Source organism: Lissotriton helveticus, chromosome 7, assembly GCF_964261635.1.
Source record: "Lissotriton helveticus chromosome 7, aLisHel1.1, whole genome shotgun sequence".
NCBI lineage: Eukaryota > Metazoa > Chordata > Amphibia > Caudata > Salamandridae > Lissotriton > Lissotriton helveticus.
Genome location: NC_136068.1, coordinates 933,886,302 through 933,908,157, shown reverse-complemented (window position 1 = coordinate 933,908,157; position 21,856 = coordinate 933,886,302). Strand labels below are relative to the sequence as shown.

General features: G+C 52.6%; 1 protein-coding gene across 1 annotated transcript in view; it reads left to right on the top strand.

Moving 5' to 3' along the window:
• DIAPH1 (diaphanous related formin 1) overlaps window positions 1-21,856 on the top strand; it is a 1,046,618-nt gene that overhangs the window by 291,350 nt on the left and 733,412 nt on the right. Inside the window, exon 5 of the mRNA XM_078653498.1 lies at window positions 16,771-16,901. Within this exon, the coding sequence (XP_078509624.1) occupies window positions 16,771-16,901 (131 nt within the window). The remainder of the gene's footprint in view (window positions 1-16,770; window positions 16,902-21,856) is intronic.

Genomic DNA, 21,856 nt, shown 5'->3' with positions numbered 1-21,856 from the left:
GGCGCTGCCGCGGCAGGCGGTGCGATCCGAGCCGATGCAAATCGTACAGAGAGTGATTCGCCCACTACTGACCGAAACACACCCCGACCATGACTACCAAAGAAGACAGACCGACCGCAGAGTTCCAGAAAGAACGGTTAGAAGAGTGTAACCATAAAGAATTGAAACCATTCTGCAAGGATCTGGGCATCGCTACCACTGGACTAAGCACCAAGGAAGATTTCAAGTTGGCCCTACAAACATGGGTGGAAGCAGGAGAGACGCCACCCCAGGGCGAAGAAAACACGGCCCCCGATGTGCCCCGAGGTAACCTCGCAACGACAGCAGAGGAAAGAAACACCCACGTCGACACGGGCCTCTCCCACGAAGACGCCCGTGAACGAGAAAGGAGCCGGATCCACGAATTGGAGCTCGCCCGACTCCGTCTGGACGGAGAGCTGCAGCTAGCCGAGAAGAAGGTAGCCCTTGAGCAACTATGGCTGCAGGGAGAATTGGAGGAGAAACGGAAACATAGAGACTTAGAGGAGAAGAAGCTCACGTTCGAGCACGAGCGTGGCTTAAAAGAACTTGAGATCAAGGTCAAAACGAGTGAGGCCAGCGCCTCCGGGAACCGGGGCCCGCCTCAACTGGCGGACACGAAGGTCCACATCACCAAAGATGTCGTCAAAGAATACTATAAAAACGACGACATCCAACAATGGTTTAAGGCCTACGAGGTAGCCATGGCCTCTCATTGAATACCCCAAAAAGACTGGGGTGCTGGCTTGTGGGGGAAGTTCGTCAACGAAGGGAGAGACGCCCTACTAGAAGTCCCCGACGCCGAGATGACCTCGTACGAGCATATGAAAACCGCCCTCCTTACTCACTATGGACTCACCCCGGAGATGTACCGGCAGCGATTCCGAGACTGTAAGAAACTCCCCGGTACTACATGGGTGGAGTACGTGAACTTCTATAGCAGAGCTCTAGAGGGGTGGATCAAAGGCAGCCAGGTCACCACCTACGAGCAGCTGTTCAACCTCATCGTATGGGAGCACCTCTCCAACAACTGTTTTATCGAACTCCGGCAGCATCTCCTCGACAGCAAGCTGACCGAGCCACGGAAACTCGCAATCGAGGCCGATCGATGGGTGAGCACCCGGGTCCCCCGGAGTCCGATGGGAGACTACGGCCGAGGTACCCCGGGGAACCACTGTCCTCGAGGCGGTGGAGGAGGCCAAACCAGGGCCCGAGACTTCCCCGCAGGACCGCTCCCGACCCCCACTTCGCCGTCCCTGGCCAGAAGAGTTACCCCCCCAGCACGGCCGGGGCCCCGCCCGAACGTTACTTGCCACCGATGCCAGCGGCCCGGTCACTATGCCAATGACCCCCTCTGCCCGATGAACCAACGACCTGGCCCCACCGGTCCTCCAAATCGCCAGATCGCTGCCGCCGCCCTGGGAGAAGGGAGGGGCGAAGAAGAAAGCCACGACCAGACCGAGTGGGAGCCCGCCGCTTTGTCCCTGGTATGTCTAGGTGAAAGACACATGGTCCCCCAGGCCCCGATCCCGGGCCACACTCAAAAGTACCGCCAATAGGTCACCATTAATGGACACCGGGCTGAAGCCCTCCGCGACAGCGGAGCCAGCGTAACGGCCATCCGAGGCCACTTGGTGACCCCTGACCAAATCCTGCCCAATGTGCTGTGCCCAGTACGGTCGGCGTACAATTCAGAGAGCCTGTGCCAGATGACCCGCATACCCTTCGAGTGGGGGGGGGTGTCGGGCCTGCTGAAAGTGACCGTCCGGGACGATGCCCCCGTGGACTGCCTCCTCGGGAACGACCTGGAAAGTTCCCCCTGGGCCCACGTCGAGCAGAGAGAGCATCTGGGGATGCTAGGTCTTCCCGAGTGGGTCTGTGCAACCACCCGATCCATGGCCGCCCGGGCCACCGCCCCGACGGAAGCTGCCCCGACTGAAGAACGGCAGTGGCCCGCGCCTCCGCCGCCCTTGTATCCGAAGACGCCGACCCGGAGCCCGACTTACCGGGGCCCAACAGTGAAGAAATAGCTGAGCTCGGCAACCTCCCGGAACTCGCCCAATGGCGCCAAGAAGTTGGCCCCACACAAGAACAGTTCCGGCAGGAGCAGAGAACCTGCCCCTCCCTCGAGGGAATTCGACAGCAAGCCGCCTGGGTCCCACTGGGTCTATTGGGATCATGATCTCCTCTACAGCGAACAAAAGATTGCCGAACTTGGGGCCGGCCGGGTGCTGGTGGTCCTCCTTTGGTTCAGAGACTTCCTCCTGAACCTGGCACACGATGTGCCCCTCGCCGGGCACCTGGGGCAGGACAAACATACAGCCGCCTGGTAACCCATTTCTACTGGCCAAAAATGAGAAACGATGTGCACAATCATTGCCGGACGTGCCCCACCTGCCAAGCCAGCGGGAAGAGTGGAGGGAAGCACAAGGCCCCCCTCCAACCCTTCCCAGTCGTCAACACCCCTTTCGAGCGGGTGGGAATAGACATTGTGGGGCCTCTGGAGCCTCGCACCTCCCAAGGGCACCGGTTTATTCTCGTCCTGGTAGACCATGCCACCCGCTATCCCGAAGCCATCCCCCTCCAGACTGTGACGGCCCCTGTGGTGGGCCGGGCACTGATGGGGATCTTCTCCCGGGTGGGCTTCCCTCGAGAAGTCGTCAGTGACCGGGGTACGAACTTTATTTCACGATACATGAATTCCCTGTGGCAACAGTGCGGGGTCACGTATAAATTCACGACCCCTTACCACCCCCAAGGGAATGGATTGGTGGAGCGCTTCAATAGACCTCTCAAGGGGATGATTATGGGCCTGGAGGAGCCCTTGCGACGCCAATGGGACGTGCTGCTGCCCTGCCTCCTCTTCGCCTATCGGGAAGTTCCTCAGAAGTCCCTGGGGTTCAGCCCCTTCGAACTATTGTACGGACACCCTGTCCGGGGTCCCCTCAGCCTGGTGAAAGAAGGCTGGGAGGCGGCAGTCAAAGATGCTCCCCCCGACGTCTACCGATACCTCCTGACCCTCCGAAACCAGACTCGGAAGATCCGGGAACTTGCCAAAGCCAACCTCAAGGCCAGCCAAGAGGAGATGAAACGCTGGTACGACCAAAACGCCTCTTCCATCGAGTTCGAACCGGGTCAACAGGTCTGGGTCATGTCCCCGGTCGAACCCTGCGCCCTCCAGGACAAGTGGACTGGGCCCTTCAAGGTGGTGGAGTGTAAGAGTCCTGTCACCTACCTGGTGGACATGGAATCCCCCAGGAACCTCCTCAGGGTCCTCCACACTAACCGGCTCAAGCCTCACTTTGTCCGGACTGAACTCAGCCTGCTGATGGCTACGGATGGCGGGGCCAAAGATGACTCCGAGCCCCTACCGGACCTCCTGAGCACCTCCGAGAAGGACGGCTCCATCGAGGGGGTCACCCTCTCCTCCACCCTGACCCCAGAACAGCGCCAGGACTGCCAAAAACTACTGGGTCAGTTCACAGACTTGTTTTCACTCACCCCCGGTGTCACCCAGTGGTGCGTCCACGATGTCGACACCGGGGACAGCCCGCCTGTGCGACATCGGGCCTACAGAGTTCCCGACCGAGTCCGGACCTGCATCCAATCAGAGGTCTCCAAGATGTTGGCCCTGGGGGTCGTCGAACCCTCTGACAGTCCGTGGCCAGTCCGGTCATCTTGGTCCCCAAAGCCGCAGCCCCTGGCGCCACTCCCGAACTGCGATTTTGTGTAGACTACCGGGGGTTTAACGCCGTCACCCGGACCGATGCTCATCCCATCCCCCGGGCCGATGAACTGATCGACCACCTGGGGGCGGCCCGCTACCTGAGCACATTCGACCTAACCTCCGGCTACTGGCAGATTGGACTCACCCCGGGCGCCCAAGAGCGCTCCGCTTTCTCAACCCCGATGGCCACTACCACTTCAGGGTGATGCCCTTCGGGATGAAGAACGCCCCCGCAACGTTCGAGGCTGGTGAATAAGGTGCTAGCGGGGCTAAAAGGGTTCAGCGCCGCCTACCTGGACGATATTGCGGTGTACAGCCTCCACTGGGCCGAGCACCTCAAGCACCTCTGGGAGGTCCTGACGGCCCTCCAACGGGCCGGACTGACAATCAAAGCCAGCAAGTGCCAGATAGGCCAAGGTTCCGTGACCTATCTGGGACACCAAGTGGGGAGCGGCCATGTGGCTCCCCTCCAACTCAAGATCGACGCCATTATGGCCTGGGAGCCGCCGGTCACCCAGACAGCAGTCAGAGCCTTCCTGGGGCTCACTGGGTATTACCGGCGCTTCGTGAAGAATTATGGGAGCATTGTTGGCCCCCTCACCGAACTCACTTCCAAGAGACAGCCCCAGAAGGTGCATTGGACGCCCGAGTGTCAGGCCGCCTTGGAGACCCTAAAAACAGCAATGTGTACCGCCCCCGTGCTCCAAGCCCCCGACTACAGCCGGGAATTCATAGTACAAACAGACGCCTCGGAGCACGGTGTCGGGGCGGTCCTTTCCCAAATCAACCCCGAAGGAGTTGATCAACCTGTGGCCTTCATCAGCTGACGTCTGCTGGCCCGAGAGCAACGCTGGAGCACCATTGAACGAGAGGCCTTCGCCGTGGTGTGGGCCCTCAAGAAACTCCGACCCTATCTCTTCGGCACCCACTTCCGGGTGCAAACTGACCACCGGCCTTTGCGGTGGTTGATGCAAATGCGAGGAGAAAATCCAAAGTTGCTGCGATGGTCCATCTCCCTCAAGGGATGGACTTCACTGTGGAACACCGCCCCGGCAACGACCACGCCAACGCCGACGGCCTGTCCCGCTTATTCCGCCTCGATGAGGAGAACCCCCAAGGAAATGGGTGACTCTCCCCGCCTTCAGCTGGGGGGGGACGTGCGTTGGACCCGGCCTCGTGGCGTGGTCCCGCTCCTCCCCGCATGGCGGGCCCTGGACCGCAACCACCCCTGGCCTCCTCGACGAACCTCCCTCTCCAACCCTCAACGAGAGCCGCCACTCCTGGCGACCCCCGGCTCTCCCCCTCAGGCACACGACGACCCCTACTCGCCCTACTCTGCTGGGCTGGCCCCTAACCTGGCCCGCCATCTCAGGCCCGAATCCATCTTGGGCCTTCCACGTCATGACCACGTGGCCTCGGCCCGACCTCAGCCGCGGCCTCAGTGAAGCCCCGACATCGAGGCACCAAGATCCGACCAGGGGGTAAAACGGCCACTCGGCGAATCAAGGAGGAGGAGAGTTTCGATGGCCCTCCAGCCGTCCCCGGACGCCTGGTTTCGATCGCCCTCCGGACTCCCTGGGCGCTGGCTCCACCCCCCTGCTGGGTGTCTGGACACCCTCATCCCGGGCCCTCTGACCCCCCGGCGCGAGGGTCCGGACATCAAAGGCCTCCAGACCTATACCTGGAGCAGCTCTGGAACAAGTTGGCAGTTGTATCCGGGAGTCAAGAGCCCTGCTGACGCTGTCGCGGCTGACCCCAAGAAGAACTCACTGCTCTGATCGCTGAAACCATCTTTGGAGTCCTGCTGGCGCTGCCGCGGCCCAACCTCGCTGAAACCATCTTTGGAGTCCTGCTGGCGCTGCCGCGGCCCAACCTCGCTGAAACCATCTTTGGAGTCCTGCTGCCGCGGCCCAACCTCGCTGAAACCATCTTTGGAGTCCTGCTGCCGCGGCCCAACCTCGCTGAAACCACCTTTGGAGCCCTGCTACCGCGGCCGGACCTTACGGAACCCCCCAGCTCGAGGATTGAGAGCTGTGCGTAGGTACCCCCGTACCAGGCTGGTACTGAGACTGCCCCGCTACCCCTCTCCCCCAGAACCAAGACTTTACGGATCCCTCGATCCGCTTGTACATATTGCCGAGAGAACCAATCTTTACTGTTGATAAAGACCTTAAGAAGTTATCCTTTTGTGTGGTATATCTTTGTAGGGGTGTGATTGCTCTGCTGTTACAATTCAAGGAGAGGAACCTCTCCCAGGAGGCCTCTCTACACACGCTCGGCCATCTCCCAAAGGAGAGGGGGGCCCAAAGGTGGTCAGTCAGACATCTTCTGCCGCCCCGGGGACCGCCTTTCTAACAGCATCACAATACAAGCACTGGTTTAGCAGCTACTATGGCATACAGCAAGTGCTCAGGTCAAAGTGAATGTGCTCTGTGAGAACATGCGTGCCTTGGTTCTAAGGACAAGTGAAATCAGGTTGAGCATGATTCAGTTCAAAGGACTCTATGATGTATAGACTGAACCTAAGCACGTTACCTTCCTGAACTGTGATTCACTATTCTGGACTGACCTCACCAGTGGTGGCTCCCAGACCTGCTCTACGTCTCAGAAGAACCTTTTACATGATTGTTCTGAAGCGTGCAGCTTCTGATCCAGGCCCTGGGCAGAATCTTGCATTGCATCCTACAATCATTGAACTGGGCAGCCTGGCTTCTGAACACCTTCTACCGTCCCTTCTGAACTTGACCCCTGATTATATAAGCTTATCTGAAAGAGGCACGTTCGTGATAGATTCCTTACCTTAGAATATCCCCAGGCGTCCGACTGGATCAGGAATTTTTGCGTAGCAATACCCCTGCGCGTCGGTAGGCGTCGTCTGCGGCTCAGCGTCCGTCGTTGGCGCCGGAATGACGTCGTCAGAGTACTTAGAAGCCGCCCATGTGCGCTGACGTCAGTTCTTCTTTTTTCCGCGCCAGCTAGCGCAGATCCGGAGAAGCTCTACCCCTAGTCGTTTTTTGACTAAACTTTTTGATCTTTTTGATCATTTCTTTCTTTGAGTCTTCGACTCTATCGGTGCCGGTGGGGATGCCCGGGTTCAAGCCCTTTTCGAAGTGCGACCGACTGATGTCGGTCACGGACCCCCATCGCCGGTGCCTGAAATGCTTAGGCCTCGACCACGACGACCGCACCTGCTCCGACTGCCGGGCCCTGACGTCGAAGGCTAGGCGGGAGCGGTCCCGCAAGCGGCTCGAGCTCCGGCAGTCGGCCCCGCACCATTCCCGGTCCCACGGGAGGTCGAGGGACCGGTCGCGGGGTCGGAGTCCCCGAAGCTTCGGGAGTGGACATCGGTCGTCGGGATCCAAGTCATCAGGTAAGAGGCATGAGAGGTCAGAGCGGCGTCATCGCTCCCCCGACCCACCCCGACGCTCGCACGGTGCGGCCGGGGGTTCGGGCGACACCGCCCACGCGGCTCCGAGGGAGTCGCAAGTGTCGCCGCCTGCCCCACCCCTTCGGGTCCCCGGGCACGGTGCGGCGCCGGAGGAGATCGAGCGGTACCTCATGGCCATGAGGTCCCTCCCTCCTCAGCCGGGTCCCGCGGCGCCTTCGGGCCCAGCGGTCCCGGCTGGAGGCCCTAGCGGGTCGGGCGCTTTCGCCCTGACGCCGCCGGGTGCTTCGGCCCCGGCGCCGCCGGGTGCATCGGCCCCGGCGCCACCGGCGACTTCGGTCCCGGCGCCGCAGGACCTCACCGGATCCGTTTTTGGATCCAGTCGACCTCACGACCTCACAGGCGCCGGCCCCGAGGGTGTCGCGCCCGGCGCCCATTGTTGACGCCGTCCCCAATCTTCCCTTCGGTCCTACTCTGGTGCCGGAACGGCGCCGTTGGGCGCCGCTTCAGACGGCCTTTGGAGATTTTTATTTCCATGAGGAGGCCCAGTCTGTTGACCCTGGGTTACAGGAGACTGGTGACGAAGGTGATTGGGAGGGGTCTGAGGACCCTCTGGCACAGGAGTGCCAGTCTCTAGAGGACTGGACATATGAGCTTGGGGAGGCCAGTGGTATTGACACCTCGCCAGACGATGGATTTGTCTCCCCTCCCACCGTGGCTACGGAGGAGGGGGCTGCTTACAGCGTAGTGTTGACGAGGGCAGCCAAGGCCCTGGGCCTTGAGCTCCCCGTCGCGGCCGTGAGGACTAACCTCCTCACTGAGGTCCTTAAACAGCAGGCAAGCTCCAGTGAGCCTCTGCTGCCGTTTAATGAAGCCTTATGTGACGTTCTTGTGGGCACTTGGTCCAAGCCCGCCACAGGTCCGCCTGTGGATAGGAACGTGGCCAGACGCTACCGCCCGGCTCCGGGTGACCCTTGCTTTTTGTCCACCATCCCACCCCCGAGAGCCTGGTTATCCAGGCCTCCACTTCCCAGACCGCATTCCCGACGGCCCCGCCCGATCGGGAATCCAAGAGATATGAACAGTTCGGAAAGAAGTAGTGTGGCTCACTGGTTAGAGGCGGCAGACCCGAGAGCAGAGGACGGCCCGGGACCAGGGTTCGATTCCCGGCGCGGCAGGTTTCTGGACCAGGGTCAGCGGACTCGATAATTCTCTCGCCTCGGTGCCCACTCTGATCAGCGTTCACACTCGGCAACTCTGGGCATTAGCTTGCCTCATCTTCACTAACGGCCCCACCAGACCGCCGGGGATGCCTGGTCTCACCCTGGAGATACCCATTAAGGGACCATCTCTCAGGGAAGCCAGGAAGGGTTTCGCAGCGGTCGAAGCGCCTTGGGACCCTACGGGTAAGTAGTGCGCTATATAAATACCTATACATACATACATTCTCGTCCCTGAGTTTGGGACTGCGGTCTGTCAATACCGCATGTCTCTTGGGCCGCTACACCCACACACTGTGGGACACGGTCGTGGACGTGCTGCCACAATGCCCGGAGGCGGTCCGGGCTAACCTCGCCCAAGCCCTTGTGGAGGGTCGAGATGCGGCACGATACTCTATCCGGTGTGGGCTGGATACCACTGACTCACTGGGCAGGGCGATGGCGGTGGCAGTTAGACGCCACGCCTGGTTGAGGTCCGCCAATTTCTCGGCCGATGTCCAGGCCACTCTTCTGGACATGCCGTTCGATGGACGTCGCCTTTTTGGCGACAAGGCAGACCATGCGCTGGAGCGTTTTAAGGACTCCAGGGCTACGGCCAAGTCCTTAGGCCTCTCGGCCACGCTCCAGCAATCGGGTGCCTTTCGCTCCTTTCGTGGCCACGGAAGGGGCGCCCCCACACGTGCTGCCAGCCACATACCGCAGAATGTCCAGCAGCGCGGTGGCGGCCGTGGAAACCGCTGTGGCGGAGGTCGGGATCAACGGCGAGGCCAGTCCACACCTCCCTCCGCAGCACCTGCCTCAAAACCTTCCGAGTTTTCAGGCCCATGTGACGCCTGTGGGAGGCAGGGTTCGCCATCACCACTCCCACTGGCGCACTGTCACATCGGACAGGTGGGTGCTGCAAATCGTCCGAAGGGGCTACTCCCTCCCCTTCGAGGCGACCCCTCCAGCCATGCCACCGCGTGTCGGGGGATCACTTGCAACTTCTGACAAGGGGAAGTAACGACCCTCTTGGCCAAGGGGGCCATCGAGCGCGTTCCTGGGCCAGACGTAGGGTGTGGATGTTACTCCCACTACTTTCTGGTGCCCAAGAAGGGCAAAGGGGGCCTGCGCCCTATCTTGGACCTACGGAACGTCAACGGCTTCCTCCGACAAGAGAAGTTCAAGATGCTGACTTTGGCTCAGGTCTTAGCTGCCCTGGACCCCGGAGACTGGATGGTAGCGTTGGACTTGCAGGATGCTTATTTTCACATCCCCGTCCTGCCGGCCCACCGGCGTTACCTGCGCTTCACGGTAGGCCACGAGCACTTTGTTTACCGTGCTCCCCTTCGGCCTTACCAGTGCCCCACGGGTGTTCACGTAGGTGATGGCGGTGGTCGCAGCTCATCTGCGCACGTTAGGGGTGTCAGTCTTCCCCTACCTAGACGACTGGTTGTTGAAGGCGGGCTCGCCCCAGACAGTCGTCAGCCACCTCCAGACTACGGCCGACCTCCTGCACTTGCTGGGGTTCTCCATCAATGTGCCGAAGTCGCACCTGTGTCCCTCTCAGAAGCTCCTCTTCATCGGAGCGGTTCTAGACTCGGCGCAGTTTCGGGTTTACCCTCCCGAACAGCGGGTTCGGGATATTCAGGCTGTGCCGAAGTCGCACCTGTGTCCCTCTCAGAAGCTCCTCTTCATCGGAGCGGTTCTAGACTCGGCGCAATTTCGGGTTTACCCTCCCGAACAGCGGGTTCGGGATATTCAGGCTCTGATTCCAGCCTTCCAGCCTTTATCCCGAGTCTCGGTCAGGTTGATTCTGCGGGTTCTGGGACTGATGGCCTCCTGCATCCTTCTGGTGTGTCACGCCCGGTGGCGGATGCGGGCTCTGCAGTGGGACCTGAAATTTCAGTGGGCCCAGCATCATGGCAACTTGTCCGATCGCGTCTTGATCTCGGCGGGCACTGCGAGACAGTTGCAGTGGTGGCTCACGGACCGCGATTGGGTCAGTGGCAGATCCCTCTCCCTACCCCACCCGGAGCACGTAGTTGTGACGGAAGCGTCCCTCCAGGGCTGGGGTGGCCACATGGGAGAGGCGGAGATCAGAGGACTCTGGTCTCCGGCGGAGGCCCGGCTCCACATCAACCTGTTGGAGTTACGGGCTATTCGTCTAGCACTGAAGGCATTCCTCCCCTCTGTCCGGGGGAGTGAAGTGCAGGTGTTCACGGACAACACCACCGCCATGTGGTACTGCAACAAACAGGGCGGGGTGGGGTCGTGGAACCTATGCCAGGAGGCTCTGCGCCTCTGGCAGTGGCTGGAACGTCGGGGCGTGACCCTGGTGGTTCAACACCTGGCAGGTTCTCTGAATGCCAGGGCGGACGAAGTCAGCCGTCGGTGCATGATGGATCTCGAATGGCGTCTGAGCTCGGACGTGGCGCAAGGCCTCTTTCAGCAGTGGGGAGAGCCTTGGTTAGATCTATTCACCACCGAAGAGAACGCGCAATGTCATCAGTTCTGCACGTTGGAATTTCCAAGGCGGCACTCGCTCAGAGACGCTTTTCGTCGCGAGTGGAGTTGCGGTCTATTGTACGCCTTTCCTCCTATACCACTTCTGCCCAGAGTGCTGAAGATCAGGCGCAACCGGGCCCAGGTTATCCTTGTGGCTCCGGACTGGGTACGAAGATACTGGTATCCCGAGCTACTCAGCATGTCAGTCGATCCCCCGATTCGTCTGCCTCTTCGGGAGGACCTTCTGTCGCAGCAGCAGGGGACGGTCCTCCACCCGAACCTGTCCAGTCTCCACCTACAAGCTTGGAGATTGAGCGGCGGCAGTTGAGGCCATTTGACTTGCCTCCCGAAGTCTGTAATGTGATTCTGGCAGCCAGGCGTTCCTCCACAAAGTCGGTATACGCCTGCAGGTGGAACAGATTTGTGGCATGGTGCACAGCAAAGGCTGTGGACCCACTCTCTGCCCCTCTTTCTGAGGTTCTCCTCTTTCTTCTTTCTCTTGCCCGGCAGGGCTCTGCTCTGGGCACTGTCAAGGGCTACCTTTCTGCCCTTTCCGCCTTCTTAAGGCTACCTGATCAGCCTTCTCTGTTCAAGTCCCCTATTGTAAATAGATTTCTTAAGGGCATCACACACATGTTCCCTCCTGTTCCCTTCGTGATGCCCCAGTGGGACTTGAACCTTGTTCTTACTTTCCTAATGTGCGCTCCCTTTGAGCCACTTCACAACTGTCCTCTTCGCCTTTTAACTCTGAAGACTGCTTGCTGGTTGCCATCACCTCTGCCAGGAGGGTGAGTGAGCTCCAGGCCCTTTCTTGTACTCCACCTTTCCTTTCTGTCCATCCGGACAAAGTGGTGTTGCGTACTAAGCCATCTTTCCTGCCCAAGGTTGTCTCAGCCTTCCACATCGGGCAGTCCATCACCTTGCCAACCTTCTTCCCGCCTCCGCATCCCTCTAAAGAGGAAGAGCGGCTCCACCGTCTGGACCCAAAACGTGCGCTCTCATTCTACTTGGATCGCACACGCCAGTTCCGGGTGGATGACCAACTCTTTGTTGGTTACGTGGGCGCTAAGAAGGGGAAGGCGGTACACAAGCGGACCATCTCCCGGTGGATCATCTTGTGTATCCAGGCATGTTACTCCATGGCTAAGAAGGAGCCACCTGTTGGATTGAGGGCTCATTCCACTCGGGCCACGGCGACTACAACTGCCCTGGACCGGGGAGTGCCCTTGCAGGACATTTGCCAGGCAGCTACGTGGGCCTCGCTGCACACGTTCGCAAGACACTACTGCCTGGACAGTCCAGTCCGGAGGGATGGCTTCTTTGGCCGTTCCGTCCTCCAGGACTTTCTGGTGTGATTATTGGTTCGCAGACCCACCACCGGGGTTGGTATTGCTGGGGTATCTATTCTAAGGTAAGGAATCTATCACTAACGTGTCTCTTTCAGATGCACAAGTTACTACTTGTGTAACGATATATCTGTAAGAGACATTAGTTAGTGATAGATTCCTTACTGACCCACCCAACCTCCCCGTTCTGCGAACCGATATCTAGGGTTAAGGTCATCCCCTTTCAGGGCCCTAGTTTCTTGGCACCAGTGTTGGTTCTATCATGCCTCTGCGTATCTGGCGCGGAAAAGCTGTGTATCAGAACTGACGTCAGCGCGCATGGGCGGCGTCTAAGTACTCCGACGACGTCATTCCGGCGCTAACGACGCCGACGACGGACGCGTAGCCGCAGACGACGCCTACCGACGTGCAGGGGTATTGCTGTGCAAACATTTCCGGATCCAGTCTGACGCCTGGGGATATTCTAAGGTAAGGAATCTAGCACTAACTAATGTCTCTTACAGATATATCGTTACACAAGTAGTAACTTGTGCTTTAACAGGCACCAGTATCTTCTACCTAATATTGTGTTGCACTATCAAGCGGAAAAGATCCTGCATGTTATGCTAGGAATATTTTATTTATTCAAAGACTTTTTTGCAAGAAACTTCAGTTCCTTGTCTTCCCTTATGATGCAAAATCTGGTTTGAATTTCTTCTATTGAAATTCATTTATCTGCTTACTGAAGTCCAGCTGCATTATGAAGAGCGTTTTATCCAGGGAAGGCAAATGCTCCAGTATCAAAGCTGATCAGCCCATCTTTTCATTCTCCTTCAGATCGTACTTTTGGCATCTTTCTTTGAAGACAACTTTTCTGGTTTCTATCACTCCTGTACACAGGGTGAGTGAGAGAGCGCGTTCATGCTCTCATGAGCCTTATAAAGTGATCCACATAAATATGATTGCTTTAAGATTGCACTCATGCCTTCTCACAAGATAGTATGGTATTTCAAAGTAACATCCTTGTATATCTCTTCAACCTCTTTTTCGAATAAATATACACAAGTTGATAGGATCTGCTGCATTCTTACTTAAACATTGCCCTCTATTACGTCACATGAAACTAATAGTATTAGAAATGACAATTATTAGTTATGGCTCCAATCAAATTCTAAGAAAAGCGTGTTCTAATGTGCGTTATTCTTCCGTTATATTTGCAAGGTAGGGATAAGCACCAATTCGGCACTCCAACAATCCTTTTGGCTTCTATGGATCTCTATTCATCTTTTTGTGTGCCATAAGCCATTGTTGTTAAAAATGCATTAGTTTGGAAGAACTAATGCTTTCTATAGCTAGACTAAATAAAAATGTCTTGGATTCCCCATTTTTAACCCCTTTCTCTAATGTATTGTGGCCAATTCAGTTTTGTTATTTCACCCAGTGCATTGGATGAAAATGTGACTTTTGCATAACCATTCCTAGTGTTTTGTTATCTATAATGCCTTCAGTTCAACTGCTTCTAAAAACTATTCTCAAATGCCATGCGTTTTGACCACTATCGGTTTCTCATGTGTGGGACCCAGCTGGCCATTGAAAGAATCGTATGCTTTGGGCATGTTCTAATTTTACATAGACCTCTCAAATTCTTTCACAACTCGATAAGGCATTGGTAACACAGTTTGCATTTAACTTCATTGGAGGCAACTGAAGATCTATTTCAAGTGATAAGGACTAGATTTTGGGTGCTTCACCCCCAAGGATTGTCCGATCCTGTTCCATGGGTGCTAGGTCTTTGACCTGTGCATGCAGACGTACTACCACAAGGAATCTTGTGATACTTGGACCTACTGTCAGCCCTAATTAAGTCATCACTATACTGTGATGGCTCCTCAACCCTAATGCTTAGCTAAGCAATTATCTGTTGCTTGTTTGCTGGTCAAGCCCCAGCTCAATTCTGTCCATCTTAATTTCATTAACTCTGGCGTTGTGCCTAGTTTTCATGAAGATTCTGTACTAAACAACGAATATCAGTTATTCTTAAGGCTTGTAAGGATTTAGTCAAACTCCCAGGATGAGCCCACACTTGCTCATTGCCCTCCAAGTGCAACAATCATGAACGGTGTTGTCATTATTATGATTAGCTGGTTCCGTAACGCCCTTTGGGACCGAGTCACTGTTTCTAGGTTTCTCTTAGTACTTCACACTCTTATTAATAAGAGTTCCAACTAGGAGATAAATAATACATCAGGGTAGGCTTTAGGAGGGCTCAGCTCCCAGCATTGAGTCCTTTTTGTGTGCTAAGCAGTGCCTTCTCAATAAATGGGAAAGTGTGGTGGGCCGCATATTCGGCGGTAAGGTGTGGCAGAGTACACAAAGGATGTTTTCTGGAATGCTAGATTGCGAAATATCCAATTCAGTATGTTACAAAGGGTGTATCTTACCCTAAGTAAAGTAGGGAGAGTATACCTGCGGTCCTGGGTCTTTATCTTTGATTCTGAAATGAAACCGCTAATTCCCAACACATTCTCTGGAGCTGCCACAAGCTCCATACATATTGGAACACAATAAAAGATGAAAAAAGAAAGTGTGACGGGGAAAACAAATATTTGGGAGTGTAGAGGGTTGCATCCTTGGGAAGTATGCTTGACCCAAGAACCACAAAGTGGCTACGAAATCTGCTGACATTGCATGATTACTAGCCAAAAGAACCGTGACTAGGAGATAGAAGGGGTCCTGGCCTCCTTGACTAGACACCTGGAACCAGCAAGTCCTATTCTGGGGAAGGCTAAAGCACAGCACTCGGAAGGTCTGAATGGATGGGACTGGGCAAATTAATGTACATAACGGCACACTAGCTTTGGGGCGAAGGTACTGCCCATAGATGCTCTGTGTATCTGCAGAAAAAAACTCCCCTTATTACTCAAAATAAGTTGTGAGTGAGGGCCGTGTGTGCACAGACCATTACGAAATTGTGTGTCATGTAGTCCCAAAAACTGTTTGAGAGTAAGTCATCTATCCGGGTTATTCATGTGTCATACTGGTATATAGGCACTCTGTCAAAACTGATCAGAAACTTTTTGTCAGTATCAAAAGGCATATCTGCAAGTGAGATAAAGAACAGGTTTTGTATCTTTTGTAAAGCCCACAAAGCATATTCAAAGCACATATAGCAAAAAACCAGGGTTTTTTGAAAGAAGGGGATGGGCGCTCCGCTAATGTCGACCCCAGATTAGTAAGATTGTCAGTAGTAGGTGTTGGTGCATATAAGCGAGGGGATAAGCCCTATAACCCCTCAAGACGTCTGTTCAAAGAACATACGTGTATGAACATAGAAGCATGATGCCTATTGCACACAACAAGAGAGTAATTCCTTCTCTATTTCGTAAGTCCATGTCTCAATGGACACCTTAACACCAAATAAAACAGTTATAGCTGTCGGAGATAATACAAAATCTTGAACGCAATCTGTAAAGAATCTTAATATCCTTTGCAGCCAGCCGACACGTGTTTCGTCACATAATAGTGCGACTCCTCAGGGCTGTACATTCCAATCGAAAGGAAAAAGGTCGCTTGGCCGGTGATAATTCCAACCCGGCTGGGCTCTAGACCAAATGAAACGAGTCGGTTTCAAAGTGGGATAAAACGTATTCCGATAAATACTCGAGTGTGAGTAGTTCTTAATTTACAGCCAATGCAGTGTTGCAATATTTCGGATAAGTTGCGTCGCGAAGAGTATAGTTCTTGGAGCTAATAAATGATGAATCTGCTCTGTAGGAAATGCTGGCAGCCGCGACAATGTAAGGTGGAAGTGGGTATCGAGAACTCCATCTGGGTTTGAATCTGCCCTGGTAGTACCATCTTACCAGGGTGCAAGGAGGCCGCCAAAAATATGGCAAAAAATATGGGTGAGGCTTCCTCGTCAAATAGAACTGTAATTTCTAGACACATTAGCCTTTGTGCGAGAGCCCAATAAGGAACACATAGTCAGTACTTTTATAATTGGGTTTAAGTTAAATTAGGGATCCTGAGAATGATCGTATCTTTTTGTGATATGTGATCTTTGTTGGAGGATACGCAATGGTGTCAGCCCTTTTCTCTCCTTGTTTGAGTGGTGCAGCATCGCTAAAATCCTTTGCCAAAGCCAATAGGTATCGAAGACGATACAGATTGGCTTTACCAATGCTTGTTGAATATTCAGTTTTTCTGGAAGGTACACCTGACAGTTGGCAATGGTTGCAAGTCCAGTGTTAAATGCATTTAGATAATCAAAGTCCGAACCACACTGCAGAGCTTCACTACCACCAGTGTTTAATCTTTCATTCTTCCCATGAGATGAGCAAAACATTCAGCTTGCTTTGTGAAAGTAGTTCTGTTGTAACTCATTGTTTTTTAATACTATTGTAAAGAACTCTGACAACGTATGTGATTAGTTGCCCAAAAGAATTAATCCTAAATTAAAGTTAAAATGCATCCATTTATTTGTCTGAGTAATTTGGATCAGCATTAAATACAACATTGCCCCTTTACTATCATCTGGCTTTTATCGCTGAAGAAATGATAACTTTATCAAGTCCTTACTAATAAAGTACTCTTTTTTTCTGTTTAAAGGGAATGAGCCAAAAGGAGAGCTCCAAGTCTGCACTAATGTACATTCAAGAGCTGAGGTCTGGCCTGCGCGGTGGTGATCTACTTCTCTGTTTGGAATCATTGCGAGTATCGCTTAACAACAATCCTGTCAGGTAATGAGCTTCAGGTTGCCGGTGGGAAAGAGGATTGAGCATTTTGTCAATGTAATTTCGCAGAAATATGATACTTATGGAAAGGAAGTATAATACTGAAGGATAATTTGAAGACGATGGGAATCTTGGAAGAAAAAGTTTCTCACTCATGCCATTGTTTACTAATGTTAAAAATGTATTTTAGTTTATTTATTTTGATAGTTATATATAGCTCAAACTGGACCCTCGTGGTTATGAGAGCGCTTTACAAATGTTAGAAGAGCAGAGACATATAAAACCAATCGAGAAACAGTACAGGATATGGCCGCTCACCTGATAAGGGCGGTGTCACCTCATTGTTAAAACAGAAAGGTAAAAACAATAGTATAACAAGTGAACAATAGTCCAGAGAGAGATGAGACCTGATATTGTCTGAGAAAAGTGGTCATAGGACTGAAGGCACGAATTTGTTCATAAGTAGCATTTTCATTTCTTTCTTAAAGGATGCTGTAGAGGGATTCAGTCTAGTTTCAGTGGGGGCTGGATTTCCAAATTCTCTGGGCGATGCCAGAGAAGGCTTTATTGTAAGTTTTCTTTTTAGAGAATCTCTTTGGTTTCAGCTGTAAGGTGCTACAGCTTCTAGAGGATCTTGAGCCTCTGGATAGGTCAAGTTTGTGAACAAGGTAACCTGGGTCATTGAAGTGTGGGACTTTGTTGTTCACACATGCAATTTTCAGCGGAATCCTTGCTTCTTAGGACAGCTTATTGAGGGATTTTAAGTCAGGAGCGATGTGCTTGTTTCTTTTGGATCCTGTGATGACCCTTGCCTCGGAGTTAAGGGAGGCCCTTAAAGGAGCCGTTGTAGTTTTGTGCAAACCACCTAGGGTAGCACAACTGTATTCCAACCAGGGGCGGAGCTTGCCTGACTCCAAGATGGCTGCAGAGTAGCAAAGCTCCAGAGACCCAACTTACATTATCCTACAGAATCCTCAAATAAAACTACACAAACGGCCGAGTGTACCGGGAAAATCCTGTGGTACAAAGCAGAAGCCTCCAGTATAGAAAGCCTGGTGAAAACTAACGTTGGGCATGGAGAAATGGAGAGCCGTGCCTAGATGGTGCGGGAGCGTGATCTGGTGCGACTGCCGAGCGACCACCCTGCCAGAAGATCTTCCCCCTGAGAGGCAGGGAAGTGCCTGCTGATATCCGTCAGGAGGGCTGATATTCTAAGGCCTGCGTATGGAGCCTGGTGACTGGCAAGAGGCGCCAGCTGCAAAAGGAAATAGAGAGTGAGGCCTGATGGTGGTTGCAGTGAGGGGAGACATAGGCCTGCAGGGTGGAGAACGTGCCTATAGTCTATAAGGTACGCCCCGGAACATCCCAGCTCCATGCGCCTGAGCGAAGTAAGGGAGACCGAGGCTGCGGTGCAGGTGAGAGGACCTGAGCTGCCACTGTGGCAGAGAGCAGTGAGAGAGATCGGCTGAAAGAAGCTGCCGAGGAGTTGCCTGGTGGCTCAATGGTATGCAGTTGAGCCGCGTGAGAGGAGATAGCAGGAACCCATGGCGAAGGCGACTGGGCTGACCCATATACACATATAGATATTGGCAACGGAAGAGCCAGAAAATCAATGGCAAGCAGAACTGCGGTAGTCCCGGCGGACCGGGTATGCCTACTCTGGTCCATGGATCGAAGACCAATATAACGCAGGCCCCGAAGTGGAACTGCGCACTCACCATTGCACAACAGAAGGGCACAGAGGAGAGAAGAGACTAACAGCCTGATTCATCAAGCCGAATTGCGCTTGCAAAGGGCCAGATTCTGAGAATCTGGCCCATTGCGAGCGCAATTTTTGCATTTGGGATTCATCCTCCCAAATGCAAAAATCGGTAATTGCTAATTCGCTAAATTGCGAGGAATTACATTTAAGGAATCTCTATTTGAGATTACTTAAATGCAATTCATCAACCATTTTTAAATTGCTAATTCGCAATTTCGGGCCGCTATTTACCGAGAGGTCAGACCTCTCGGTAAATAGCAAAAACTTAGAAAAATGCTTTTAAAAGCATTTTTCTAAGTTGCATGTTGCACACACACATGTCCTTTGGACATGTGTGTGCGCAACACCAGTTTCAATTAGCATTTAAGGGGTGCTACAGGGTGTCCTTTGGACACCCCTGGCACCCTTTAAATCGCTATCTTATTTGCGAGTAGCAAATTGCTAATCGCAAATAAGGAATACTCCCCATTCATTCCTATGTGCCTTTTGGCCCATAGGAATGAATGGGGAGTTATTCCTAATTTGCGATTAGCAATTTGCTACTCGCAAATAAGGAATGTGTAGGAATCGCTATTTATTTAGCAATTCCTACATGAATACCGTTTTGCGAGTCCTTAATAGCGATTCGCTATGAATCGCTATTAGGGGCTCGCAAAACGGCCCGTTGATGAATCAGGCTGTTTGGCACTTCAAAGCAACACCAGCGCAACGCAAACACCTACATTGAGGTGAGACGGGTCCTTGCAAAACCAACTAGTATCCTAATACAGTGGGGTGGGGTGATGTGGCATGGCTGAGAGAGGACGCTTATACACACATGATTAGCACGCTAAGTACAATGGAAGCCTAAACTAGCCTAAGCTAAAGTGACAATACCGCGTAATTAGTAGACAGACTTGCAAATAAAAGCAGCAAAACCATAACCAGATGCTTCGCTTACTTTAGATCCGTGCTAGCCAGATATAGGTAGAAACGACCAAGGTCACGTGGTAGAGGTCATGCATGGCATGGTGAGACCCTTCAAAACCGAAAATTGACCAGCACTGCCGGAAAGTAGAGAATAACAAAGATTACACAGCTCGTGTTGAGAGCACAGGTGTTTCTTCAGAGCAGATCCACTGCACCACTGAGTCCCTCCCACAATACCTTATCAACATGGGGAAAACCGACAAAGCACAGACAAAGCTGTAATCGAGCCGCGAAGAGCCACCATATCCAGAGGTGCGGACACAGCTCCCACTGACTCGGGCCGGGAAGCCAGTGACCCTACGGCGGATGCAGACATAAGGCAAATATTAGCAGTTATGCAACGTAGCCTAACAAAAATTGATGGGAAAATAGATGCCCTCTCATTCCGTATGGACAGAATATCAGAGAGACTAGACAAACACAAACAAAGACTGGACACTGTTGAAAAAAGAGTCTTGGATGTGCAGGACGTAATCAATGAAGACTCAGCCAGGAGCAAAAATTGGATGGACTACGCCAAACCCTCCAATTGAAGATTGGAAGCGCGCTCTAGGGGCAGCAACCTGCGCATAACCGGAATTGCAGAATCTACCAATCCAGGAAACATGGAGCTATTTTTTCATACTAGTGAGCACGATGGGCAGAGACCCGTTTTCAGACATATTTGTGGTAGAACGTGCTCATCACTGCATGGCGCCAAAACCGGTCCCGGGTGCAAACCCCGTCCAATAGTCACAAAATTGCTAAATTACGGGGACCAGGATGTGGCGCTACGGAAAGCCAGAGAGCTGCTGGAGCTGTGTTTCGACACATGGAAAAGTCTATCTACCCGGACTTCACGGAACAGGTCCTGGAAGCCCTTTGCCAATTTGTGCCAGTTAGGAGAATATTACGTGAGATCAACATACAATACAACATGATGTAACCTGCTAAACTGCGTGTTACAGCGGAAGGGAAGACACGCATCTTTTCTGATCCCAAGACAGTTCTTCAGTTCATCAAAAAGAGAAGAAGAATACGCGAAAAGGAGTCACCTTAAAAATACTCCTGATGGGGAAGCAGATTCGCTGGATAATGAGGGACAATGAGACATACAGTGCTGTCAAGATCATTTCAAGCCACTGTAGTTACTGCCACAGATAAGGACGCTAATGAAGGACCATTATATCTTGGAGTCTGAATGGCTGACCAGTGTTACAACCCCCTTTGGCAGAAGGACCATCATAATGAAGACATGTAATGGAAGGAGGAAGGAATCGCCCTTCTCCCGCCCCTCGACCACAAGATACTGGTAATGTTGCTATAACTACCACTAGCCTGTTCTTTGGTACGTTTACTGAAGAGAACTGGTAGGAATACTTTAAACGCTAGGGAGAGGGTCTTGGGACTGAGCTGCCATCAGTAAGCTACACCTAAGTGACATATGGAAGACCCATCGATGATAATGCCTTACAAAAAAGATTGGAACTTGGGCGGAGGAGAATGTCGGGCAACATCCACCCCCATGTGTGCACCACTACTTATAGTTCATTTACTTTTGTATGTTTTTGAGGGGTAAACTGCAGTCAAGGGGGGGGGGCTATATTACTGCTTTGCAAAGTTTGGGAATGTATAGCTTGGTTGGGACTTGTAATGGGACTGTTAATGTTAGATTAGAATCAAACACTCAAAATACTTATGTGGATTGTCTGACTACTGAGTGCAAACACCAATTATAATAAATAGTTGGATACAAGAGAAGGAATAACCAACCAACGCTCTGGCCCACAGATTAGATTCCTCACTTGGAATGTCAGAGGGCTTAATGATTATAGGAAAATATGAAAAATAGTAGCTTATTTCATTTTTTTTTTTTTTAAATATTTTTATTAAAAGATTTTCTTGTTTCATTGGCACACAACATACAAAAAAAAATGCCATTTGTATAAACAGAGATCACAATGCAAAACTTAAACAAAATAATTACTGTATGAGAGGTTTAGACAAAAACATATAAAGGTGGAAAAAACAAAATCTTATTGACTATGGCTTGCACTTACTCTCTCTTTCCAGCAATATACAGGTTCCCATATTTTCAAACCCAGTCTTCTTGCTCTTTTACCTTTCCTAGCATATATACCTTTTTCAAGGTTAAATATCCCCAATAATAAAGCAATCCATTGTTGTGTTGTGGGAGGGAGAGGGTCCCGCCATACTCTAGCAATTAATAACCTATACACTGCCATTGCTA